This window comes from Melitaea cinxia, chromosome 14 (genome assembly GCF_905220565.1).
Source record: "Melitaea cinxia chromosome 14, ilMelCinx1.1, whole genome shotgun sequence".
Classification (NCBI taxonomy): domain Eukaryota; kingdom Metazoa; phylum Arthropoda; class Insecta; order Lepidoptera; family Nymphalidae; genus Melitaea; species Melitaea cinxia.
In genome coordinates this window covers 14691422-14715387 of record NC_059407.1, presented here as the reverse complement: position 1 = coordinate 14715387, position 23966 = coordinate 14691422, and the positions used below count along the sequence as shown (strand labels likewise).

General features: G+C 37.2%; 2 protein-coding genes across 2 annotated transcripts in view; one reads left to right on the top strand and one right to left on the bottom strand.

Moving 5' to 3' along the window:
- Positions 1-12570, top strand: part of LOC123659433 (putative 1-phosphatidylinositol 3-phosphate 5-kinase) — a 37356-nt gene extending 24786 nt beyond the window's left edge. Inside the window, exons 21-34 of the mRNA XM_045594648.1 lie at positions 1456-1574; positions 1745-1864; positions 2624-2716; positions 3455-3511; positions 3600-3635; positions 4126-4214; positions 4636-4784; positions 5531-5639; positions 6022-6085; positions 6649-6744; positions 6896-7015; positions 10548-10724; positions 11155-11310; positions 12195-12570. Of these exons, the coding sequence (XP_045450604.1) occupies positions 1456-1574; positions 1745-1864; positions 2624-2716; positions 3455-3511; positions 3600-3635; positions 4126-4214; positions 4636-4784; positions 5531-5639; positions 6022-6085; positions 6649-6744; positions 6896-7015; positions 10548-10724; positions 11155-11310; positions 12195-12379 (1570 nt within the window). The 3' untranslated portion in view covers positions 12380-12570. The remainder of the gene's footprint in view (positions 1-1455; positions 1575-1744; positions 1865-2623; positions 2717-3454; positions 3512-3599; positions 3636-4125; positions 4215-4635; positions 4785-5530; positions 5640-6021; positions 6086-6648; positions 6745-6895; positions 7016-10547; positions 10725-11154; positions 11311-12194) is intronic.
- A 5152-nt stretch (positions 12571-17722) lies between these two features.
- LOC123659599 lies at positions 17723-23966 on the bottom strand. Its single transcript, XM_045594805.1, has 7 exons — positions 23777-23966; positions 22905-23702; positions 19964-20081; positions 19491-19692; positions 19164-19226; positions 18543-18649; positions 17723-17859 (listed from the first exon to the last, which is right to left on the bottom strand). The coding sequence occupies exons 1-7, from the start codon at positions 23955-23957 to the stop codon at positions 17799-17801; spliced, it is 1530 nt and encodes a 509-aa protein (XP_045450761.1). The 5' UTR covers positions 23958-23966; the 3' UTR covers positions 17723-17798.

Sequence of the window (23966 nt, the reverse complement as noted above, 5' to 3'; positions counted from 1 at the left end):
GTCCGCGCCGCGGTACGCGCGCCGCCAGTGCGCGCACGCGCTGCACTGGCACGCGCACGCCTTCGTGTCGCGCCTCACCACCGCCTGCTTCCGGTACTGGTACTGCCCACTGCTCACTGTCTACTGCCCACTGTCTCCTGGCGCAGTACGTGCGCACGCGCCTGTCCGCGCCGCGGTACGCGCGCCGCCAGTGCGCGCACGCGCTGCACCGGCACGCGCACGCCTTCGTGTCGCGCCTCACCACCGCCTGCTTCCGGTACTGGTACTGCCCACTGCTCACTGTCTACTGCCCACTGTCTCCTGGCGCAGTACGTGCGCACGCGCCTGTCCGCGCCGCGGTACGCGCGCCGCCAGTGCGCGCACGCGCTGCACCGGCACGCGCACGCCTTCGTGTCGCGCCTCACCACCGCCTGCTTCCGGTACTGGTACTGCCCACTGCTCACTGTCTACTGCCCACTGTCTCCTGGCGCAGTACGTGCGCACGCGCCTGTCCGCGCCGCGGTACGCGCGCCGCCAGTGCGCGCACGCGCTGCACTGGCACGCGCACGCCTTCGTGTCGCGCCTCACCACCGCCTGCTTCCGGTACTGGTACTGCCCACTGCTCACTGTCTACTGCCCACTGTCTCCTGGCGCAGTACGTGCGCACGCGCCTGTCCGCGCCGCGGTACGCGCGCCGCCAGTGCGCGCACGCGCTGCACCGGCACGCGCACGCCTTCGTGTCGCGCCTCACCACCGCCTGCTTCCGGTACTGGTACTGCCCACTGCTCACTGTCTACTGCCCACTGTCTCCTGGCGCAGTACGTGCGCACGCGCCTGTCCGCGCCGCGGTACGCGCGCCGCCAGTGCGCGCACGCGCTGCACCGGCACGCGCACGCCTTCGTGTCGCGCCTCACCACCGCCTGCTTCCGGTACTGGTACTGCCCACTGCTCACTGTCTACTGCCCACTGTCTCCTGGCGCAGTACGTGCGCACGCGCCTGTCCGCGCCGCGGTACGCGCGCCGCCAGTGCGCGCACGCGCTGCACCGGCACGCGCACGCCTTCGTGTCGCGCCTCACCACCGCCTGCTTCCGGTACTGGTACTGCCCACTGCTCACTGTCTACTGCCCACTGTCTCCTGGCGCAGTACGTGCGCACGCGCCTGTCCGCGCCGCGGTACGCGCGCCGCCAACTGTACGATGGCTGATAAAACAATATTTGATCAGTACTTCTATTTTTCAATCATCTCTATTCCTTCACACGACAAAAGTAGGTACAGCCTAAAATACTCAATCCTGGTTCTAGTGTAGTTTGAGTAACACAACTTTCGTTTCTATTACATTTATTTCTTCCCCAATCGTTCTACAAAATGAATCATTATGCACATACTAAAATAAATATTGCAGGAAAATACGTAAACTTATTATAAATAGAAATTAATTCCTGAACTATTTGTCAATTGAAACATTTGTCCGTAGATACAACAAAATAACAACGTACGAGGTACAACTACCGCCGGAGGTGATATCCATCAACTACGACACGCGACAGATGCGTGACGCACTCATCGCTCAACTGAACGACCTTATGCTTAGAGGTAACGTCAGATTTGATTTTCTCTAAAGTACATACATAATTTTGCTTTTTTCATATATAAAAAGTTGGTTATATTACAAATAAAAATAATATAGAAAAATTATATCCGGCTCGAAGGACCAAAAATTTTTCTCTCACTAAAGCGATCAATAAATACGTGCATGTTTTCAGGTCACGAGACATTCAGTAACGCGACAGAGCCCGAGTGCGAGAAGGCGTACGCGGCGTTCAAGCAACACATGGAGCAGATACACCTCGCGCTCACCACGCACGACGATGCCTCACTCGCTGGTAAGAGGCCGACTGTTAAATACAATCTATATTAGTTACAATGATTAGGGTGTTTGATTGTTAACCACGTTTCTTTGAATGGCGGGCTCTGTAGATATTATAGATCAGGCTAGATTAATATAAATATTGCGTTAGATTCTGAATGGAATTTTGAAGTGTGCGAGAAACGAGGTGTTAAGTTCCTCATCCGCCATCGAAAAGGGAGGATTCTCCGACCAGACGGGTGCTGTGTGGGCCACCGCCCCGACGGTTTTTGTGAGGTTCTTGTATATATACTCAATCGCTCTGACAACTTTGATATCGCGATGTAGAATACCTCAGTTTTCTCTAGTTCGTATGTTGTTCGTATGTTGTCGCTACAGAATATCAAATTTGAATAAAAAACAAATGCTGTTATGAACTACAATCTATTCGCTATATTGATTCATCGTTGCCACACATCTTAATTTACTAATTAATTATCTTCTAATCTATACGTGAATTTCACTCATTTATTATGAAACAACAGTTTCTTTCGAAGACTGTCCTTCCGTGACCATAGTTGCTGTAAAGTATCCGAAACGTCAGGCATCTAAAAAACCTTATAAACCGCTAACCGAAAAAGTTGTTTCATTATAATAATTTATTCTCATTATATCGCCTCTGTGTAGTATGGCCTTAAACTTATCAGTATAACAGAGTGTTATAATTTAATTGGTGATGTCACTATTTTCCTAGCACGAATAGACGTGACGTTATACGTGATTTTGGTGTATACAGAGCGGGTGCGCAAGCTGTGGGGCGTCCGAGACAGCGTGGTGGCGGGCGAGAAGATGTTGCGGGACGCGCCCCGCCCGCGAGCTGGCGACGGTGGTGAGTGCGGCTGTGCGCGAGAGGACACGGGTGGGGCGTGGGTGGGGCACGGGTGGGGTGCGGGTGGGGCACGGGTGGGGTGCGGGTGGGCACGGGTGGGGCGCGGGTGGGGCACGGGTGGGGCACGGGTGGGGCATGGGTGATGTGTGGGAGAGGCACGTGCGAACACGTGCAGGGCGCGTGTATGGTGGCGAGGAAGCGACCGTCCGACTAGAACACATCAATAACTAATGACTATACTACTATAATCTAATATATAAAATACTCGTGCCACAATTTTAGTTACCATACTCCTCCAAAATGGCTGGACCGGTTTTTATGAATTATTGTGTGTTATTGTGTGCAAATCGGGTAGGTCTGAGAATCGGCTAACATCTACTTTTCATACCCCGAAGTCATAAGGTGAGGCGGTTAAGGGGGTTAATAACATATATGGCAAAACAAGGTTATGGGATCAACTAGTAACATAATATTAACTAATTCTTTGAATTACTTTATGCGGTAATACATATTGTGACAACCTGTAAATTTAAAGAACATTTACATCCTATTGTAAGCTTATGTGTAAGAAACTATTATTAACGTATCTTTTGTTAGTTATCCTTTAATGACTAATTAAATAAAATAAAATTACTCTCCTTTTACCCGTTACGTGATTACGATTTTCAGCTTTTATAAACTAACATACTACTTATTTTGGTTATGACTATCCTCATTTACGATTCGATTGTGTTACAGTTGAGGAAAAGTCAGATCAAGAAGAGACTACAGACTTCGCTACTAGCGATGTTGCAGGTATAAACATTTCAAGTATATTAAACTTGACAGAACACGTACAAAATACCTTTGCATGTACTAAAATATAAAATTTATTTATTTCCAGAAAATCTTCTTAAAGATTCTGAAAAGGAACATACAGGTAAGGGCCGCTAGGATATAATAATAACATACTGAAATATGTAACATATAACAACAAAAAAACAGAAATTCTTTGCTTCGGTTTTAATCAAAACACTTACTAAATCTTATTAAATTATTAATCTTTCTAATGAGAATAAAGAACACGTCATAATAATAGATTGTTGTCAGGTGTTTAGTATGAGAAGTGGTAGCGATCTCTTTTCGTACATTTTGCTAGTAAGGACTCGACGGACCAACACACAGACATATTTGAGACAAATTAGAACAAAATTCTAAATATTGGCTTTAGCTGGTAAAAATTCGATGAAAATCTTTCCAAGATGTTTATAGAAATGAAGCGCTGAAAGATAAAATTAACTCTGTTAACCGACAATTGTTCTTAGTGTTGCAAAAAAAATGATTATCAATGACCCGTAATGGTTACCGTTTAAAAATTTCAAGTCATAACTATATAATCAACCTAGTAATGTTAACATCCATCAATTTAGGCACAGAAGAAGATGAAGAACGAGGCGACAAAAAGACGGTCAAACAAATATTATCACAGCTGCTCTCAAATAATCAACCTTCAAACCAGGTAAACAATATTTAAATTTTAATGCTATTGATATGTGTAATATTTAACTAACTTAATTGTTTTATAATACAAGTATGTTAGGTAGAAAAAAAAAACAAATAAAAATTTGTCTTCAATTAAATTTTAGAGCCATATATTAATATTAAATCTTAGTAAAAAATATTCAGTGGTATGTATATTCAGTGTATAAATAATATAATGAAAAGTTTCGGTAGGAATATCCGAAATCCGGCTCGAAGGATCATATTTTTAAATATTGTCATGCAAATCGGTAGTTCCGAAATCCGGCTCGAAGGATCACATTTTTAAATATTGCCATGCAAATGACAAAGACGGGTAGAGTGGCTAACTAGTTCCAGTAGCATTCTGGGTAACTAGTCGTCACCTAGAAAGGCTTCAAGTGTAGTTCGCTGGGCAGGAGGGCATGATCGTGGCGGGCGGGCTGGTGCCGGTGGCGGTGCGCGCGGGCGACGTGGGCTCCGTCATCGCCGCGGCGCTCGCCTCGCCCACCTACCACAAGACTCTGCTGCAGCACCGCGCGCTCTACCTCACGTACGACACACACTTACAGTACACAACAACAGTACACATACACTTCAGCCTTTTTTTATGTGACTAGGTCGGCAAACAAGCGTACGGCTCACCTGATGGTAAGCGATTACCGTAGCTTATAGACACCTGCAACACCAGAAGCATCGCAAGCGCGTCGCCGACCCAATCCCCAATCCCCCCAGGAGCTCTGGTCACCTTACTCACCAACAGGAACACAATACTGCTTGAAAACAGTATTATTTTGCTGTGATCTTCTGTAAGGTCGAGGTACTACCCCAGTCGGGCTGCTCCATATTTTGAGCAGGAAATTCCTGCTGTGCCCTACCTCAGCCTTTCAGCGACCACCGGCAATCGTACGACATACGACTGCCTTATAACAACGGCAAACGTCTGCATGGTCTAAACATATGTTTGTAAGTAAGGATCGAACTGCGACCGATTTATATCACGACAAATATCAGCAAAGCCTCTGCAAACTTTTGTCATGAGATTAAACCTGCCACCAACAAGCGTATCACGCAGACGGTGTGTCCATTCCAAAGTCATCAAATGTCACACTGTCAAGTCTAATTTCTTTAAAATTCATAATCATGCCATTAAAACTGACTAAATTATGAAATTACGCACAAATTCACACTGCATAATTTATTTTCCAACGTTACGATATGAATTTCATTTCTTAATAATTTTATTTGTTACAACTTAATATTCTAAAAATCTTTACCACACAAATTCGTGTAAGAAGTATTAAATTTTAACTCTAGGAGTCAAAGCGAAAGCGAAGACGGTGAAAGTTCAAATGTCAGCAAAGAAAAAACTGAAGCGGACAAGGCGAAAGCGAAAGCTAATGAGCATATTGAAGTTTTGTTAAAGGTAGGTTTCATTTTGAGTCGAATGGCTGAACATAACTTTAAACAAGTAATATAATTTTTCTGAAGTCATTTAGAACTGAAATTAATCAATTAATACTGTATAACTTTATTAACATCAAGTCTCATCAACTTCAAGTTTTTTTTTTTTTTTTAGTTATACGTTTGAACGTAATGGGATAAGTACTTTATTTTTTTTTTAATTTAGGATTGAAAATAGGGAGAAATCAATGTCCCATTGGTCCTCTATTTACACTTAATTTCATCACTTTTTCCATGAACTTAATTCTCAAACATTTCGCCCACTACATAAAAAATACCACAAATGAGTTTATCCATACGATGCTTATCTAACTGATCGATTTGAATCATATTTTACGTATCAGGACGGTTTGCTTTGTCGCGTGTACTACGCGTCTCAGTTCCACAAACTGAGGCACATGCTACTGGCGCCTCTCGACTACAACGAAGATAATAAACAGTACTGGGAGGAAGGAAAGTGCTGCGACGATCTTAAAGACAAGGACAGTGAGTATATTTAATTATATATTTTTAACGGGGCTAAGATATCGACTGTTCCTAAGGTGTGTGATATATTATTACTGGTTTCTGCCCGCGACTTCGTTCGCGTGGAACTGTTTCTTTGGGCTAACTGGGGAAAGCTCTCAAAATGAAAAAAAAATCAACACGATTTTGAAACATTCTTCATTGGTGCTTCGCTCCTATTGGTTTTAGCGTGATGATATATAGCCTTCCTCGATAAATGGGCTATTTAACAGAGAATTTTTTTAAATCGGACCAGTAGTTCCTGAGATTAGCGCGTTCAAACAAACAAACAAACAAACTCTTCCACTTTATAAAATTAGTATAGATATTGGCTAGACCTAGACTTGAGGTACGAACAGAAAATAGTGTGACTGAAAACTACGCCAATCGAACTAGCTGCAAAAGAACGCTTAAGCTTACTTAAAGTAAATAATTTAACGTAATAATTGTTTCAGATAAAGGTCTATGTGAAATTGAAGAAGGTTTCATAAGGTCGCTTGCTCACTGTGTGCCGTGGGCTACGAGGGGCGGGAAATCTGGGTCTACATTTTGCAAAACTAAAGGTAAGAATTGACCAAAAAAAATTATATTTTAGATTTATTTATTACAGTACAGATTGTAAGAGATATTAATTTTATACAGGGACATTTATTATACATAATTATATTGAGAGGCATACGGCACTAACAAAATATGTGGTTGAATATTTTGCAGATGATAGGTACGTATTGAAGGAGATGACGAAACCGGAATGGCAGCAGTTTCTAGAGTTCGCACCACACTACTTCAACTATGTCACAAATTGTCACCAGAAAAAGTTGCCAAGTTTACTAGGTAAGTGGTTCTTTATTTAAATGTAACCCAGTGGAAGCACATTGATATCATTCTAATGTCTGCTTTACATAAGATATGACTTAGAAATGACTCCCGACTGACTCATAATTTCGCACTTACATCAGATACTGACGTAACATTAATGACAATAATGATGTCAACTTGACATAATTATGATCGCTATTATGAAGTTTTTACGTACCGGTGAATTAGTGAACCCTCATGTTTTATGGTCAAAGTTGTGATATAAATTTGATTTGCAAAGTAAATTCAAAAAGCATACATTAAATTTTTAATTTTTTTTTATTTTTTAGTTGGAAAAACAGATACAAAATTTTCTTTATAACAATAATAATAATTAGAAAATTATTGAAAAATGTCATGATTGTACATATGTGTGTAATGCTTCTTTTATTTAGCCTAATATTAAACAAATAAAATAGATTAAATAATTTAATAAAATCAGACAACTATTTCGGATTTTATCGCAGTTTACAGCAACCATGGTCACGGGAGGAGGAAAAAAGGGAACGGAGAAGGGAAAAATTCAAAATAAAATTTGAATACTTATAATGTACGGATCTTATTGACAATGAAATAAAACAATGTGTTTCTCTGTAAACAAAGTAACACATCGTTTTATTTCATTGTCAATAAGATCCGTACATTATAAAACGACATTTAACGTTTATTATTCACAGTGTCAATTTCTTTATTAATCTTTTTTAACCGACTTCCAAAAAAATAGGAGGTTCTCAATTCGACTGTATTTTTTTTTATGTATGTTACATCAGAACTTTTGATCGTGTGGACCGATTTTGACAATTTTTTTTTTTTAATTGAAAGATGGTGATGTCAATTGGTCCCATTTAAATTTATTTGAGATCTAACAACTACTTTTCGAGTTATATCTAATAATGCGTTTTTACTTGACGCTTTTTTCGTCGACCTACGTTGTATTATACCGCATAACTTTCTACTGGATGTACCGATTTTGATAATTCTTTTTTTTGGAAATGAGATATGCCTAGTTTAGTACCATGATAAGGAAACCAGGATCTGATGATGGGATCCCAGAGAAATCGAGGGAAACTCTCAAAAGTCCGTAATAACTTTTTACTGGGTGTACCGATTTTGATAATTATTTTTTTGTTGGAAAGAAGATATCCCCAGTTTAGTACCATGATAAGGAAACCAGGATCTGATGATGAAATCCTAGAGAAATCGAGGGAAACTCTTGAAAATCCGCAATAACTTTTTACTGTGTGTACCGATTTTAATAATTTTTAATTTAATCGAAAGCTGATGTTTGTCATGTGGTCACATATAAATTTTATTGAGATCTGATAACTACTTTTTGAGTAATCTTTGATAACGCGTAGTTACTTGACTATTTTTTTCGTCGATCTACGTTATATTACTCGTCGATGTAATTGAAGTCGGTTTTTTTTCGTTTGCGAGCAAACACAATTTTATTTGATAAATCTAAACAAATTAAATAAGGTTTAGTCTTAACCGCCATATCATATTTTTTCCAATCCTTTTATAATTTCTTCATTTGCATTGACAGCACTGCTTTACGGCCAGTACGTAACATTCAAACCAAAGAAAAGTTATATCTATTTCTTTACATACTTATATCTTCGAAAGTACTTAACGTATCTGTTAGGCTGTGTGGCTACGGGATAACACAGTTCCACTACCACCTTGGAACCTATAAGGGTGACCGATGGCGGGATAACCATCCAACTGTTGGCTTTGAAATACACAAGCCGAAGACGGGCTGCAGCGACTTCGGTGCGTCGAAGCCAGCCCTGCGGTCACCAACCCGCCTGTCCAGCGTACCATTCCTGTCATACCATTTTTGGTGCGAACTTATGGAGGCCTATGTCCAGCAGTGGACTACAATAGGCTGAAATGATGATGATGATGATAATGACTCAACTTATCGAGATGATCCAGAAATTTGTGAGTTGCTCTCGATGTCCTCGTCGTTTTAAGTATACCACGGACTCCGTGCACTTCGGGAAGTAGGAGCACGTAGCCACGTGGGGCTTTTCTTTTTTGTTTTTTCTCGGCCTGTGGGCACGAAAAAAATTTGGTCGAAGTGTGCAAGTGTAGGCCTCGCCGAGACCTCTCGACGACATATTTATAATAAATATGTTGCCGCTATGATTCGGCTGCGTTTGTCGTCAAGATTTAAAAACTGAAAATTTAAGGTTTTCGGGTCTGAAAAATCCAATTCTACACTTTTCTGATTTCTGTTTTTAGAGGCGCTTAGCATGCACTTTTGCGCACGTTTTGATATATAGCACTTATAACTTTGCTTCAAAAAAAAAACACATTGATTTTAAATGGCACGGAGCGTCACTCTGAATACTTGTACACGTTTATTTTCGGTGACGGGAGACTACAGAGCATATTATTATTTAGAATTCGTATTTAAAGAGAATTTATAAATATAAATATTACATATCATTTTTACTTATCGAGTTAATTTATACAGTGCTAAAATAAGAACATCGTTTTTTTATCGGCCATTACTTTAATGTCACATAAATTTTATGTAAAAGGATGCCTTAAGGTTGATTTTTAAGTATGACGTTCTTTTTGTATACGTTTACATACAACGATGACTTGTATTTTATGGAAAGATTTGATGGTATTATTATATCACTTTTACGTCAGACTATTATTTACGTGATTGTATGATTTAATTCGTACGTAAATGTTATATAAATTAGTGACTTTGATTTGACATCACAATATTATAAAGTCAGAATATTACTATTTACGTTACTAACACATTAATCACCATTATGATATCATACAAAGTCATGAATACAGTCACCTGCATATCATATCTAAATATTTTTATGATCTCCATATGACCTACCTATGACACCATATGGAAGTCATGTGTTCACTGGGAAATGTTATTAAAGTAATTTGATGATTAGTTAACGTAGTTGATGCAGAAAGTGGTTGCTACGTTAGCGATTCTAATTACAAGTGACGGACATGTTGTTTACGGACTTTTTTTAATTTGTTATACGCACACGAGTCGTCAAGCTGACTTGAGTTACCTATATCTAATATATAAAATTCTCGTGTCGCGGGGTTTGTAGTTAAAACTCCTCCGAAACGGCTTAACCGATTCTCATGAACTTTTGTATGCCCCTTGGGTAGGTCTGAGAATCGTACAACATCTATTTTTCATCCCCCTAAATGTTAAGGGTAGTCCACCCCTAAATTATTTTTTAATTTTAAGATTAATTATTTATTTTTTATTTTATTATGATTTGGCATTGAAAAATACACACAACCCTAAATTTTTCACCCTTCTACCACCGACCCCTATTTTTAAATAGCGTTTACCGGCAAGACAACGTTTGCCTAATCAGCTAGTCTACTTATAATATTATATATTTTTTTCTAAGTTAATAATTTTGACCGTAATGATTATTCTTTTCGGTTGCCTCTACTCTTAATTTGGACGCCCAGATTATAAACATATACATTGCCATCACAGCGCGTATCCTGGGCGTGTTCAGCGTGGGCGGTGCGGGCAGCGGCGTGCTGGTGACGGAGCACGTGTGGTACGGCTCGCCCGTCGCGCAGCGCTTCGACCTCAAGGGGGCCGCGCGCCCGCGCATGCCCGCCGCGCACGCGCCCGCCACCGTGCTGCTGGACGACCACCTGCTGCGCAGTGAGTGACCGCGTGCACGTTCCGAGCACTGACAGCCCTGCTGTCCACGTGTCGCGCACTGAGTGATCGTCCTGCTGTCCACGTTTCGTGCACTGAGTGACAGACGCGTGCTCGTGCTGCGCACTATGTGACAGCTCTGTGTCCACGTTCCGCGCACTGAGGGACAGCTGTGACCACGTGCTGCGTACTGAAGGACTGCCCTACTGTCTACAGGCCGTGGTCCGGATGTCAGCCCTTATATATCATTCTTTATCCACAATATTGTACTTATTATATATTATATATTAGCTACCGTGGAACAGTTTACTCTGTGTACATTGGCTAGCTCGTACTAGCTAGTACTACTGACGCATGATGTCTGTTAAACCAAGCTAACAATAAAAGAGTATCCACTAGAACGATAAAAATAATAATGATGTTGTTTCCGCAGTGCGCTGGGAGCAGCAGTTGTTCGTGGGCGGTGCGGGTGCGCGCGCACTGTGGGCCGGCGTCGAGCGGGACACGCGCTTCCTGGCGGCGCACGGCGTCATGGACTACTCGCTGCTGCTGGGCCTGCACGCGCACACGCTCGTGCTCGGCGTCATCGGTGAGCGACACACTCTCTAACTGACTTACTCACTAACTAACTGACTGACGTGCACCGCACGGCGTCATGGACTACTCGCTGCTGCTGGGCCTGCATGCGCACACGCTCGTGCTCGGCGTCATCGGTGAGCGACACACTCTCTAACTGACTTACTCACTAACTAACTGACTGACGTGCACCGCACGGCGTCATGGACTACTCGCTGCTGCTGGGCCTGCACGCGCGCACGCTCGTGCTCGGCGTCATCGGTGAGCGACACACTCTCTAACTGACTTACTCACTAACTAACTGACTGACGTGCACCGCACGGCGTCATGGACTACTCGCTGCTGCTGGGCCTGCATGCGTACACGCTCGTGCTCGGCGTCATCGGTGAGCGACACACTCTCTAACTGACTTACTCACTAACTAACTGACTGACGTGCACCGCACGGCGTCATGGACTACTCGCTGCTGCTGGGCCTGCACGCGCGCACGCTCGTGCTCGGCGTCATCGGTGAGCGACACACTCTCTAACTGACTTACTCACTAAGTAACGTCCACTGCACGCGCTCCATTTATTGCTCATATCCGGCTCGAAGGACCAAAATGCTTTTATATAGAACCGCTATTTCACTTAATTATTCGGGAAAGGTAAGTACAAAATAACACACACATACACAGTTTCTACACTAAATTTATTAAGTATAATAAAATGAAATTCATACACTGAAATTGTGCCATTAGCAAATATTTATTACACAAACAAAAATATTTAATCATATTTAACAATACATGTACACTTTCTTCGTACAGTATGACTTAATAGTGTTTATTCGAAATAAAAAATGCTTTGTAAATAATTCATTCATACACACACTCATAAAAATAAAATTCTCACACAGACTACATCCGCACGTTCACATGGGACAAGAAGTTAGAACACCTGGTGAAGAAGAACCTCGGGCACGGCCAGCCCACTGTGGTGTCCCCGGAGCAGTACCGGCGCCGGTTCTGTACAGCTTGTCGGAAGTACTTCCTGCACTGCCCCGCACACTGGGAGCCCCTATACGCGCCGGACAATATATAGGACTTAGCATTGTACCCTGCCGTTTAGGTGAACTAGCCAATTGAATCTTTGTAAAAATTACTTCATTTCCTAAGATGATCTTGATAACGGAAATATCTTAGGCGAAGTTGTCAAGCTGTAACTTAATCCTCTGAACTGCAGGGACCTTAAACATCCCTGCTGAAAGTTCCAAATAAAAAACGATAATTGTATGGGAAGGTATTGTAAACTATTGTGTTTGAAACAGAGATTCCAAAATATCCGTACAATTTTTTTTTTTTTTTTTTTGATAGAACTATCTGGATCCAAACTGTTTACCAGAAAAAAATGTGGAACTTTCAGAGTAGAGAAGGAAAGGAGAAGGAGTGCAAAATGCTAAAATTTTTTTTATATATGCATAGAAATATATTAAATCAATAAAAAAACATTACACAACCACGTATATATTCTCTTTTGTTTATTATTTAAGAAGTATAGTCTTTGACAAAAGAATCTTAATAATGTTCAAACTTATAATTTAAATTAATAATAGTTGAATTTCGACAACTGGGCGACTACTAATAAAAACAATTGTTTTAATTTAGTGTATTAAAATAATAATAAACGAATAATAAATTATTAGATCTTAGACTATTATTAATCCATAGTTTTAACCAAACTACACCTAATTTTTTTTTTCGAATTTATTTATTTTTTACGTTTAAAAAGTAAAGATGTTCGTTTGCTATACCTTATACATTCCATCTAGTATTATTTATTTAGTTTTTTTTTTTGTAATAAAGTATTGATTATAAGATGTTTAAATAAAAACTTGTTCGCTTTGAATTTTTTTTCTGTTACCTTATTAGAATAGGCAAGACAAATTTTATTGTCTACTTATATCCTCTATAGACGAGTAGAAAATCTTTATTATACTACAACAGTTCTGGAAAACTCAATGTATGTCAGGTTTTTTTTGGTAATTTTGCACTGAACGCATATTTATATATTATAAAAAATTGGAAAAAGGTAATTGAAATTTAAAAACAAACATCCAAACAGGTTATTATCCGAATTTATGATTGAATTTGGTGTAAGACGGAAAATAAATAAACTGCAAAAGGTTACTTTTTATTCTAAAAAATTTACACGTGATGGATAGAAAGTATTACAAGTCATAGGCAAATGATGGTCTATAATGAAACACATTATTTTAAAATTAATTTTATTGGTTTCCATCACTCTCACATAAGTTACACTTCATGTCTCATTAAACGATAAGAATTTTCAAACAGATAATAAATCATAAATTGTACATACAAAGTATTGCATTGAAAATATATCGATTTCCTTAAAATCAATATATACATGAATAGCGTCAACAACCAAAGATTTTTGCTGTATTGAATAAAAGGTAATTGACCAGACAAGGATATAGATAAGTGGACGTACTTAATCATCTATTTGGCTTTGAAAAATATTTCACAACTAGTCAAGAAACCTAAATAAAAAATCGATGCTTCCTCATTTCTTCGTGGCTGAAATAGTTTCAAAACAAATTTCTTCACGAAATTAAGGGTATAACTTATACGATATAATTAAAAAAATTTGGAACCCCCTGGAAAAGTGTAAACTGGTGATGAGTACGTCTCTGTATTGTTGACGTTTAACAAATGAATACCTAGGAATACAACACCAACATTATTTTTTATCGTACGTATACAGAGGAGCCTCTAAAGAAAATATATCGATAAAGCAAATTTAATTTACATGTAAGCGAAAGGACCTAAACTTCAGTTTGCGTAGTATACCTTGGAGGTATTGAAATAGAAAAGTCATAATATAATCATTTTTAGAGTTCCGTACTCAGAAAAAAGGCTCTATTAGTAAGACTCGTACTATTAATTAGCCGTGCTACATTTTTGAAATTGTAATAGGAAAACAAAAAAATCTATATTGAAAAAACATTATGAAATTTTTATCTCAAATTAGAAATTAAACGTCAGCACGAAACCCTAAGTGTACGAGATCGACTCTGTATTAACTGGTTATAAATAAAATGTAATAAATATATATCGTTATATATTAAAAGTTATTACAAAATTGAAAGTTAATGGTACATAAAATTATCGCTGGGTAGTGGGCAGTAAAAGATACCCTTAATATATAATACGTTCATACATAACTTTTCGTACGGTTTTACCTTTTTAATTTTCATTTATTCAATTTACACCGAAATCCCAATTTATGAAAATTATTTTATAAATTAGGAACTTAAATAAAAACAATCGCATTATATTTACACAATTACAAAACACCACACTGTACTATGTGGTGTGTAATTGGGATGTTATGGAGCTCCGTAACCGTTACTACACCTCATATAATTGTTTCGGATCAATTAGAATAGGAAGGCGTCTAGATAAAACATATTTATGCCAATTTCGTCACAAATTTACCATAAATATAATAGTTTACACTATAATATCCGTAACCGAAACAATCATGAAGTAACAAATACAACAATAATCCGAAATTATGTTATATACGAGACGGATGTGTCCGTATTCGAAATATAATATATATTATCCAAATTTTCATATCCATAACATCCCTTGGTATATACTCTCCGTAAGAAAACTGTTACAATGACGAGGAATTCTGAGAGGCTTAATAATAAGTTCAAAAAAAAAAAAAAAAAAAACTCAATGCCAACCGCTAATGTAGTGTTTTGGATAATACCCAAAGTTAAAACACTTATAAATATTATTAATATTATTTATCTGTTTTACTAATTTTCAGATTTGTATCCCAAATTCTTTTAGATACAACCATAGTTTAATCTGTACAATTATGACAGCAATACGACAATTCGTTATAATTTTTAAATATTTTTTGTTAAAAGATATATTGATTATACTCCACAATTAAATCAAGATTACCAATAAAAATATCAACCAAAACCATTATGTTGTATAATAAGTATGGTTGATACAGTAAATATATGACAATTATAAAATTTTCTTTATTAAAATAAAAAAATATTTCTTTCATCGGACATCCTATAAAAATGAAGTAAATACATAATTAATAAAATTGTTATAAGCATCTGGCTCATCGATAGCCTCATTCACGTATGCGATATGTCCTCATACAATCTGCACTAATATTTCGAATAAGTTTTAATGAATACACATGAATTTACATTTTAATGTATGAATTTATTTACATTATATAATTATAGTACATTTTTTAAGGCTCAATGTTAAAAAAAATCGCTCTTTTTTAAAGATGCATCTTTAAAAGCACTTAAATTATGGTGTATTGATATATTTTTAATAAAGTCTACTATTTTACTTCTTCTTTCATTTCTAATTGTCTATTTCAGAAATAAAAAAGTTCTATATTTTACGATTTTTTTTTTCGTTTCTACAATTTGTAATTGGCACAAAATAAAATCTAAATATATTTTTAATTTACAAGACGCTATACATTTAATGATCAATGAAATTTTTAAATGACTTGGATGCGATTAAAGAATTTACAGATACATATATTTTTTAATTTCTTGTATTAACAGTTATAAGCTTAAATTAGAATATACACTATAAACTTTTACCATTCAATTTATTATAGCTCGATTTCTACAATCAAAAAACGATTCGTTATACAAACCGTTCATTTTTGAAAAAGGGGAAAATTTTGTGATTAAAATACGTTCGCAAAAAGGAGGGAAAGGCTTTGCTTAGCATACTATGATACGGGGTATAAAAATGAAGAATTTTTTTAAATACATAAAAAAAAAAATAATAATCTGTAAACTATTTTTAAGGAGCTAGCTTTTGTGGCGTAGAAATTGTTAGGGTGTGAAAAGTATGACTTGGTATGATCAGGGGCAAGAAGGGGGTCAAAATGGTAAAATTTCGATTGACGTAATTAATGGCTCCAAACGAATGGTTAAATTAATATAGGAACTGCTTTAAGTTCATTGTAAATTTCTTTGATGGACCGTACACTCACACAAAATATTCTCTACAATTGTACACAAGCGGTTTTCGGTACACGATATATTACACAGTTTTACATTTAAAGTTAAGGTGAGGTTTGAAGAAATATTATTACTCACATATTATTTAGGACGTCATTTTATTTTTACTTCGATAACGGATGAAATAATAGTATAAATCAAATGTAGTTCTTTTTTTTCATATTTAGTTAATTAATTTTATTACCTTTCAGTACCAATATTACATTTTTGAAAATTAAGGAAGAAATGTGTGCCAGGCGGCAACTTTTTGGCGTTACTCTGCTTTTTCGTTCCATTCTCGTAATATTCATACATCGTACACATATAAATCAATGTTATAATATAATCGCTGACAGGTGAAAATTATTTTACGTTTTCTTTGTATAATCTATAATTTTGTTATGAAATAAGTTTTTATTTTAAAAATTTAGTAGATTATTAGCTACAATAACCAAAATCAAAAACTAATATCAGTATATTGATACTACGGGACTTACCGCCATTATTATTTCAAAGTAATAATCACGTTAACCCCATGGAATCAAGTGTTCTTATCGACGGTGAAAGTTTAAAAACTTATATAAAATAAATCTGTAGCCAATCTTATACTATTACAGTTAGCCATAGACTTCTTATGAAGTCATAGTCACGCTCATTGTCATTTCATTGGTCAAAATTAATACTAGGCTTTACACATACACAGGGAATCCCCTTTAGAGCTGCTCTCTAATTGGTTAAATTATTAGCATTGTTAATTAAATTTTTCGTTTACATAATGAACACCGAAACAGTATTTATAATCCTTAGAAATAATCATAGCGAATTTTTTTGTACATTTTTCAAGTATGTCATAAGCGCCCTAATACCAAACTGTAACGATCTAAATAACCTAAAATAAGTCTCTTGTTAAATAAAATTTTCATTTTTCAACTACCCGCCATAATTTTCCGAAAATCAGATGACACCCAAATACAATCATTATTAAATCTTCGATTACAAAAATAAGTATCGACAATTCTTAAACGTTTATGTTCACCCACGATACAAACACTAATAAAATATAATTTACAGTAAAATAATTAAAAAAAAAAAAAAAAAAAACATTAATCCATTGTACATACTTTAATTGTACTGAATCTGACTTAAACCAAACACTAAACGTAGAATTGGACATTTTTATTAACACGATTAAAAGCGTAATTATCATCAGTTGTAAAAACATCACCAGTAGTATACTGTATAAAAATATTTTTAAGAGATTTATTTGCATAATTAAAAAAAAGAAAAATAATGGAGATTCGAGTGCAAAATGAAAAACTATTTTTTTTTTACAACTGGACATAAATGACTCAGCGTAAGTTAAATAATATTATTAAATTATCTTATAAATAGCAGTGTGAGTAATAAATGATTACAAAGTTCGATAGTTTAGTATCATGTGGGGTCCAGCGTCGAGCTCAAAGACCGTAACCGATCCAAACCAGACAACAGCTCCCTGAAAAAAAAAATTATCATATTTCAATAGCATGAAAATGTTAAAATGCCCAGTCTTAATCCCATCCAGCATTGCTTGAGTATTGATATCCTTTGGACAAAAAATATTTCTGTAATGATATTTTGGAATTTCTATGAGGTCTTTAATTAAGTAGAAGTTTACACTTTAATAAATAAAATGTCTTTTAAAAATAATTTATTATATATAGTTATATATTTTTTAGTTTTAGATTTTAATAGACTGTTGACTAGTAACATCGTATATCTTTTCTAATGCCAGATAAACCAGATTCAGGGCTCCTGTACTGAAGATACTAGGAAGCTCTTTTAGAGAGCAGTTACTACTACTGGATTGTCGGTTACACAAGCATGAACTAAATCGTGATGAGTGTTGTGTTCCTGTGGTGAAGAACTCCTGAGGAGGGTGTTCGCAGCGATGACGCTGCTATCCGTCTTTATTAGTCGCCTCTTACGACAACGGAAACTCCTCTTACGGAAGAGAGGGTCTTTATTGCCGTAACCACAAGCACACAAAAGCTCACAAGCACGCATGTACGCTCGCGTGTAGTCACACACACACACACGCACACGCACACGCACACGCACACGCACACGCACACGCACACGCACACGCACACGCACACGCACACGCACACGCACACGCACACGCACACGCACACGCACCTGAGCGACGTCTCGGCGACCCGCGAGGCGCGGCGCAGGTCGGCGGCGGCGCCCGCCTGTGTGGCGCGCAGTGCTCGCGCTTCCGCTTGTGAAGCACTCAACTCCTCCTGGAAACATACATTCTCATAAAAAATGTATCCATTCATTACCTTCTTCGCACTCTCGGTAAATGTACGACGCATTTCATTTGGTAATTGGTTTACAACAACACTGGGGTGTTTGTGCAGTCCTTGTGGGCCTCTCCACCGTGCCTCGGAGAGCACGTTAAGCCGTCGGTCCCGGTTGTTATCATGTACACCTGATAGCGATCGTTACTCGTAGTAGAGCATATATCCGCCAACCTGCATTGGAGCAGCATGGTGGATTAAGCTCTGATCCTTCTCCTACATGGGGATAGAGGTCTATGGCCAGTAGTGGGATATTACAGGCTGAAGCGTTTCAACAAAATAGAAGTCAGTTGCTAAAACAATTAATATATGTTATATGCATGTTTGAATTATGTATATTGTGAGTCTATTATATCATGATATCATACTGTAACATATGGACATGCAATAAACTATATTTTGAAAATAACCAATTTTACTATGATATCGAGAAATAAGTAATAAAATAATATACCTTTAATTTTTTTATTTCACTCTTTAACTTTGAAACCGTTGTCTCCGCTTCTGACGCTCTAGCCTGGAAAGCGACAAATATAAATGAACAAAGGCTTGCAATGGATTAGTAATGAACTTCAATTAACTTCATTCATTATTATACAAACATAATACGTTTCGTCACATCCAATAACCTAGTCATATAAATAGAGATAGACCTCTTTCTCTCTCTTGCTCCGTTCGCTGCGACCGATCACACTTTTCGTAACGCTCCCGTCACGCATTCACCAGCCCACTCCCCAAGTCAAGCGTGCGTAAAGAAGGTTAAGTTCAAAGAAAGCCTAACCGCAGTGTCGAGCAGGGTCCCCTGCGCGCGGTGCGCGGCGGCGTCCAGCTGGCCCGCGAACTCCCGGTCAGCGCGGCGCGCGTCGTTGAGCCGCGCCCGCGCCGCCGCCGCCTCCACGCGCAGCTGCGCCGCCGCCTCGCGCGCCGCCCGCGCTTCCTCCTCCGCACGCGAGCGCCGACTGCGCTCCGCGAACAACTCCGCCCTATTTATATACAACCCATCTTTAGATCGCTCTACAAACTTTACACAGTCCTATCCTCGCTCCTGTCATTGGGAGGGATATGTGTATTTGTACAAGTATTTGTTTATGTATTTGTATCTTTCTGAAAGTTATAATTTTGACTCAACTCATATAATCTAAATTCTATCTCTAGTAAGCACAGTGTATTTTATTATTATTTACATTCCCAGGACCCTTATGGAATATTATGGTTTCATGTGAAAAGTTTGTATAACTTTATTTTGTCGCTCACCTTGTACGCTCCAATTCAGATATAATCTGTTGTAATTGTTCGTCTTGGTGCTCAGGTTCTGGAGATGTCCTACCAGGATGGACGGGCAGGAAATCTGGAAGTCTCATGGATTCTGCACCTTAAAATTAAATACATACTGTCTTTAGCAAACATATAGTTATAGTTGTATGATACATACATAGACAAATTTATTGCAAATTTAAAAAAACAAATGTGTTTCTTATATTTCAATCAAGTCAATTAAAAATATTCACACAAACATTTGCTATATGCATTAGCTATGCAAATTATTGCACAAACTGTACATAAGAAAAAAAGTGTCAATACTTAGAACTACAATGCAGATGAAAAATTCTAAGTCTGTGTTGCTGGAGGTTAAGAACTAATAACAATGTTTTTACCATCTAAAAATTTAATTAAGGTTGGACTCTCGATCGCACCGAAAAATCCCTATTGTGTCATCTCTATCCTAGATAAAATTGGCGAAATTATTTGCCCAACTGACACATCTAAAAGCCATATAAAGAAAAATTTAATTGAATTGGAAATTATAATGACCCATTCAACAGATATAAAACGGCCTGACTCAGCAGATATTTCTCACGTCTTTCAAATATTCTCTATTCTCTCTATTTTATTATATCTTAAATTTCCGAAATTTCTAAATCTTCTTAATGTTCCTTATCCTGAGAACCTTCTACAAAGCATTAAAAACCATGAGAAAAAAAAATTACACAATAGATTCAGCTGTTCTCGAGTTTTGCGCATAGCATTTTTATTTCTATATATTACACAATATAACCATTCACATTAAAGTAGTTATATATTCTATGACGTTACATACACATTAGTAATAATAGCATTGACTGCATGATTGGATATTATGACTAACAGCAGTATACTAATATGGTACAATAGATCCTAGAGCTAGCAAGACAAAACTAAACAGTATTGTTTCTCCTTATCAATTTAATTAATATTTGACATATAAATTTCTCTATGTATACATTTTATATTATCGTTTTATTGAATACTGGAAATTATTATGTATTTACTGTGAATAATTTAGTTAAATTATGTAATTAAAAATTTAAATTAAAAGCAACCACTCTGGTGTAATGGTGTGTCGCCGTGTCGGCGGCGCCTATACATCGACGGTCGCGGGTTCGATTGGCGCTCAGAGTGGATATTTGTGTTTATACAAATATTTATTACCGGTCAGGTGTTCCTTTTGGGTCTTCCCACTGTGCCTTGGAGAACATGTTAAACTGTCAGTCCCGGTTGTCATCATGTACACCTACTACATACTCACAGTAGGTAATATATGCACTAGTTACTCACAGTAGGTAATATATGTATACGCCAGCACACATGAAGCATCGTGGTGGATTAAGCTCTGATCCTTCTCTTAGATGGGGAAAGAAGCCTATGCCCAGAAGTGGAATGTTACAGGCTGAAGGGTATCATAGCAAATTTAAAATTAATATTTAATAACGTACCTACCTAACACAAAGAATTTTTCAATTCTAAGACTCTCTCTGAGATTACTCTGAGATTTACACGTTTAAACAAACAAACGCTACAGCTTTATAATATTAGTTTAGATTAGTATTTTCATATAAAATAACTTAATACCTATCTGATATGATGATAATTAATGTCATATCTTTATATATCTATTTAAGCTGTTAAAAATACATCATTAGTATATTATGGAAGAAAGCTGTTTACACAAAATAAATTCCTGAACACATACATAAATATTGGACAACCAATATATAATATATGTCAATCCTTTTTCAATACTGACATTATTATACATTTTTAAAATCTAAAATACACCATTATCTGAATATTGTAGATATATCTTATCGATTCGACGTTGAATAAAATTTCGAAGGACTACCGTATTGATATTTTAAAGTGTACAGTACATAATGTTTGATATTGTTTTGATTTATTTTGCTGGCTTTGTGTAATTACTTTAAGATAAGTAATATTAAAAGATTTCCTTTTAGTTGTTGCTCAGGTAGACGGGTTTTTTTTTATTATTATTATTTTATTACTAATGTATCAGCAGTTGTTAGATATATTACCTACAATTTAAATAAGTGAAAAACTACTTTAGTTAATGGGTTCAATAAACTTGTAAATGCAAATTAAAATAATTATTTAAATTAATAAATAACTACTAACAGTTCATTAATTATACATGACACAAAAATATGGTCATAACATGTCTATTACTAAGGTTGATTATAATTAAAACATTTGAATATTCAATAAGTAAAATATTTACTACCCATTTCTAGTTTGTTAATTTACTTTTTGCTTTTGTCAATTCTTATTTTGTGTCAATTTAAATCACCAATATGTAATGTTAAAAAAAGTATAACCATAGGGATAGGGTGCTGACAGCTGTGCACAGATATTATATTGTTTTAGCTACAAGTTTCATATCTAAATAAACATTTACTTTTAAAATAATTAAATAAACAATTATTATTCATATTAATTGATTCATGCTATGTATAGTTCTGGAACTTAATACTTTAATATACGAGAGGCGAGGCAAAAACAAATAATTGTAATAAAATAGTGGAAAATTAAAAATAGTAATTATTTGCTGCAACTTTTCATATATTTTTACAATCAACACTACTTCTATAATAGCATGCAGAGATTTTAGCTAAATCTACCTAAAATTACCTTATTAAAGATTTTAATGAAAAATATTAATTATTAACTTCAGGGCAAATGTTCAGCCTTGCCTTACTGTGGGTACACCCATGGTTAAGTTAGTTTACTTAACGAAATATTTTTTTTTTTAGTTCTATTGTCAAAAAATACCATTTCACCAAAATAAAAGTTCAATGTTTAGACATCAAACAAAAATGTCTAGTTTTTAAGAGCCATAGTAGTTTACAAAAAAGAAACTAACCTGCATTAGGTGGGAGATCCAAGGGAAAACTATTTCTTGGAGACACATTTCTTCTGTCTGCTGAGTTCACTGACTCAGTCAGATCCAAACTCAAGTGCACTGGGAGGTCAAGAGGCACTGGACCAGCTGCCTCCGCACCAGTGGGTAAATCCAGAGGAATGTTACGACTCGATGGACCAGCATCAGAAGATGTAGACGCTACGCCCATGTAAGACTCGTAATCATAAGCTCTATTATTTCCATATCCACTTTTATTCCTTCGTCCCAATGACGATGATGATCCAGCATTGAAATTAGTATTGAACGTAAAGTCAGGTAGATTGTCTAAGTCAACTGATATAGGACCGTTAGAGTTCAAATACGCTTGTTCCACTAATATGTGGTCTTGAACAAAGTCAGGTAACGAAGGCATGCCTAATGGCTCCGAAGCTAAGTTTGGCCTGTGGAAAAAGGGACCGTCGGAACTCTCCGTGTACAGATTATGCTTAGAATCAGAATTATCGACTACACTAAAAGGTATCTCTACGGAACTATTCGAAGACGTATTGTCACTGTTACGAAGGCTAATGCCATCACTTTGTTTTTCTTTGGCTTGAGTTTCACTTGAACGTTGTTTATCGCGCCTGGTATCGACGTGAATGTCTAATTTCGTCGGTGAATGCTGCACTGTATTCGCATAAACTTTCGGTCTAGCGCCCGTGTTTTCATATGTCGAGCTCCCTGGCAGGGAAAGATCTCGCTTCAAGAAGTGCCGAAAGGAAAAAGGGTTTTCTTCCTTACGCACAGCACCAGTCGATTCTGTAAAAATAGAGATAGACTTAAAGGAATGTCTTTTATTTAAGACACAAAAAACAATTTCGCAAAACACTTACTAGAGGTTGAGCTTATTGGCTCAACAGATTCTGTATCGCCATTTTCTTTCACATCATATTTAGCTTCTTCTATTCCTAAGTCGGGCTTGATAGCATTTTGTTGATTATCTTCCGAAGAACCTGCATTATTCGAATTTTCAGGAGTTTTTTTATCCGAAATACCGTCTTCGTCTTCCGCCATGATATCGAA

What these genes read in the sequence shown, in the direction of transcription:
- LOC123659599 (XM_045594805.1), bottom strand. Translation starts at nt 23,957, where the DNA reads ATGGCGGAAGACGAAGACGGTATTTCGGATAAAAAAACTCCTGAAAAT. An exon ending in GCCAATAAGCTCAACCTCTA is followed by an intron (nt 23,703 to 23,776) that starts GTAAGTGTTTTG and finishes CTATTTTTACAG; the next exon opens with AATCGACTGGTGCTGTGCGT. An exon ending in TCTGAATTGGAGCGTACAAG is followed by an intron (nt 19,693 to 19,963) that starts GTGAGCGACAAA and finishes GTATATAAATAG; the next exon opens with GGCGGAGTTGTTCGCGGAGC.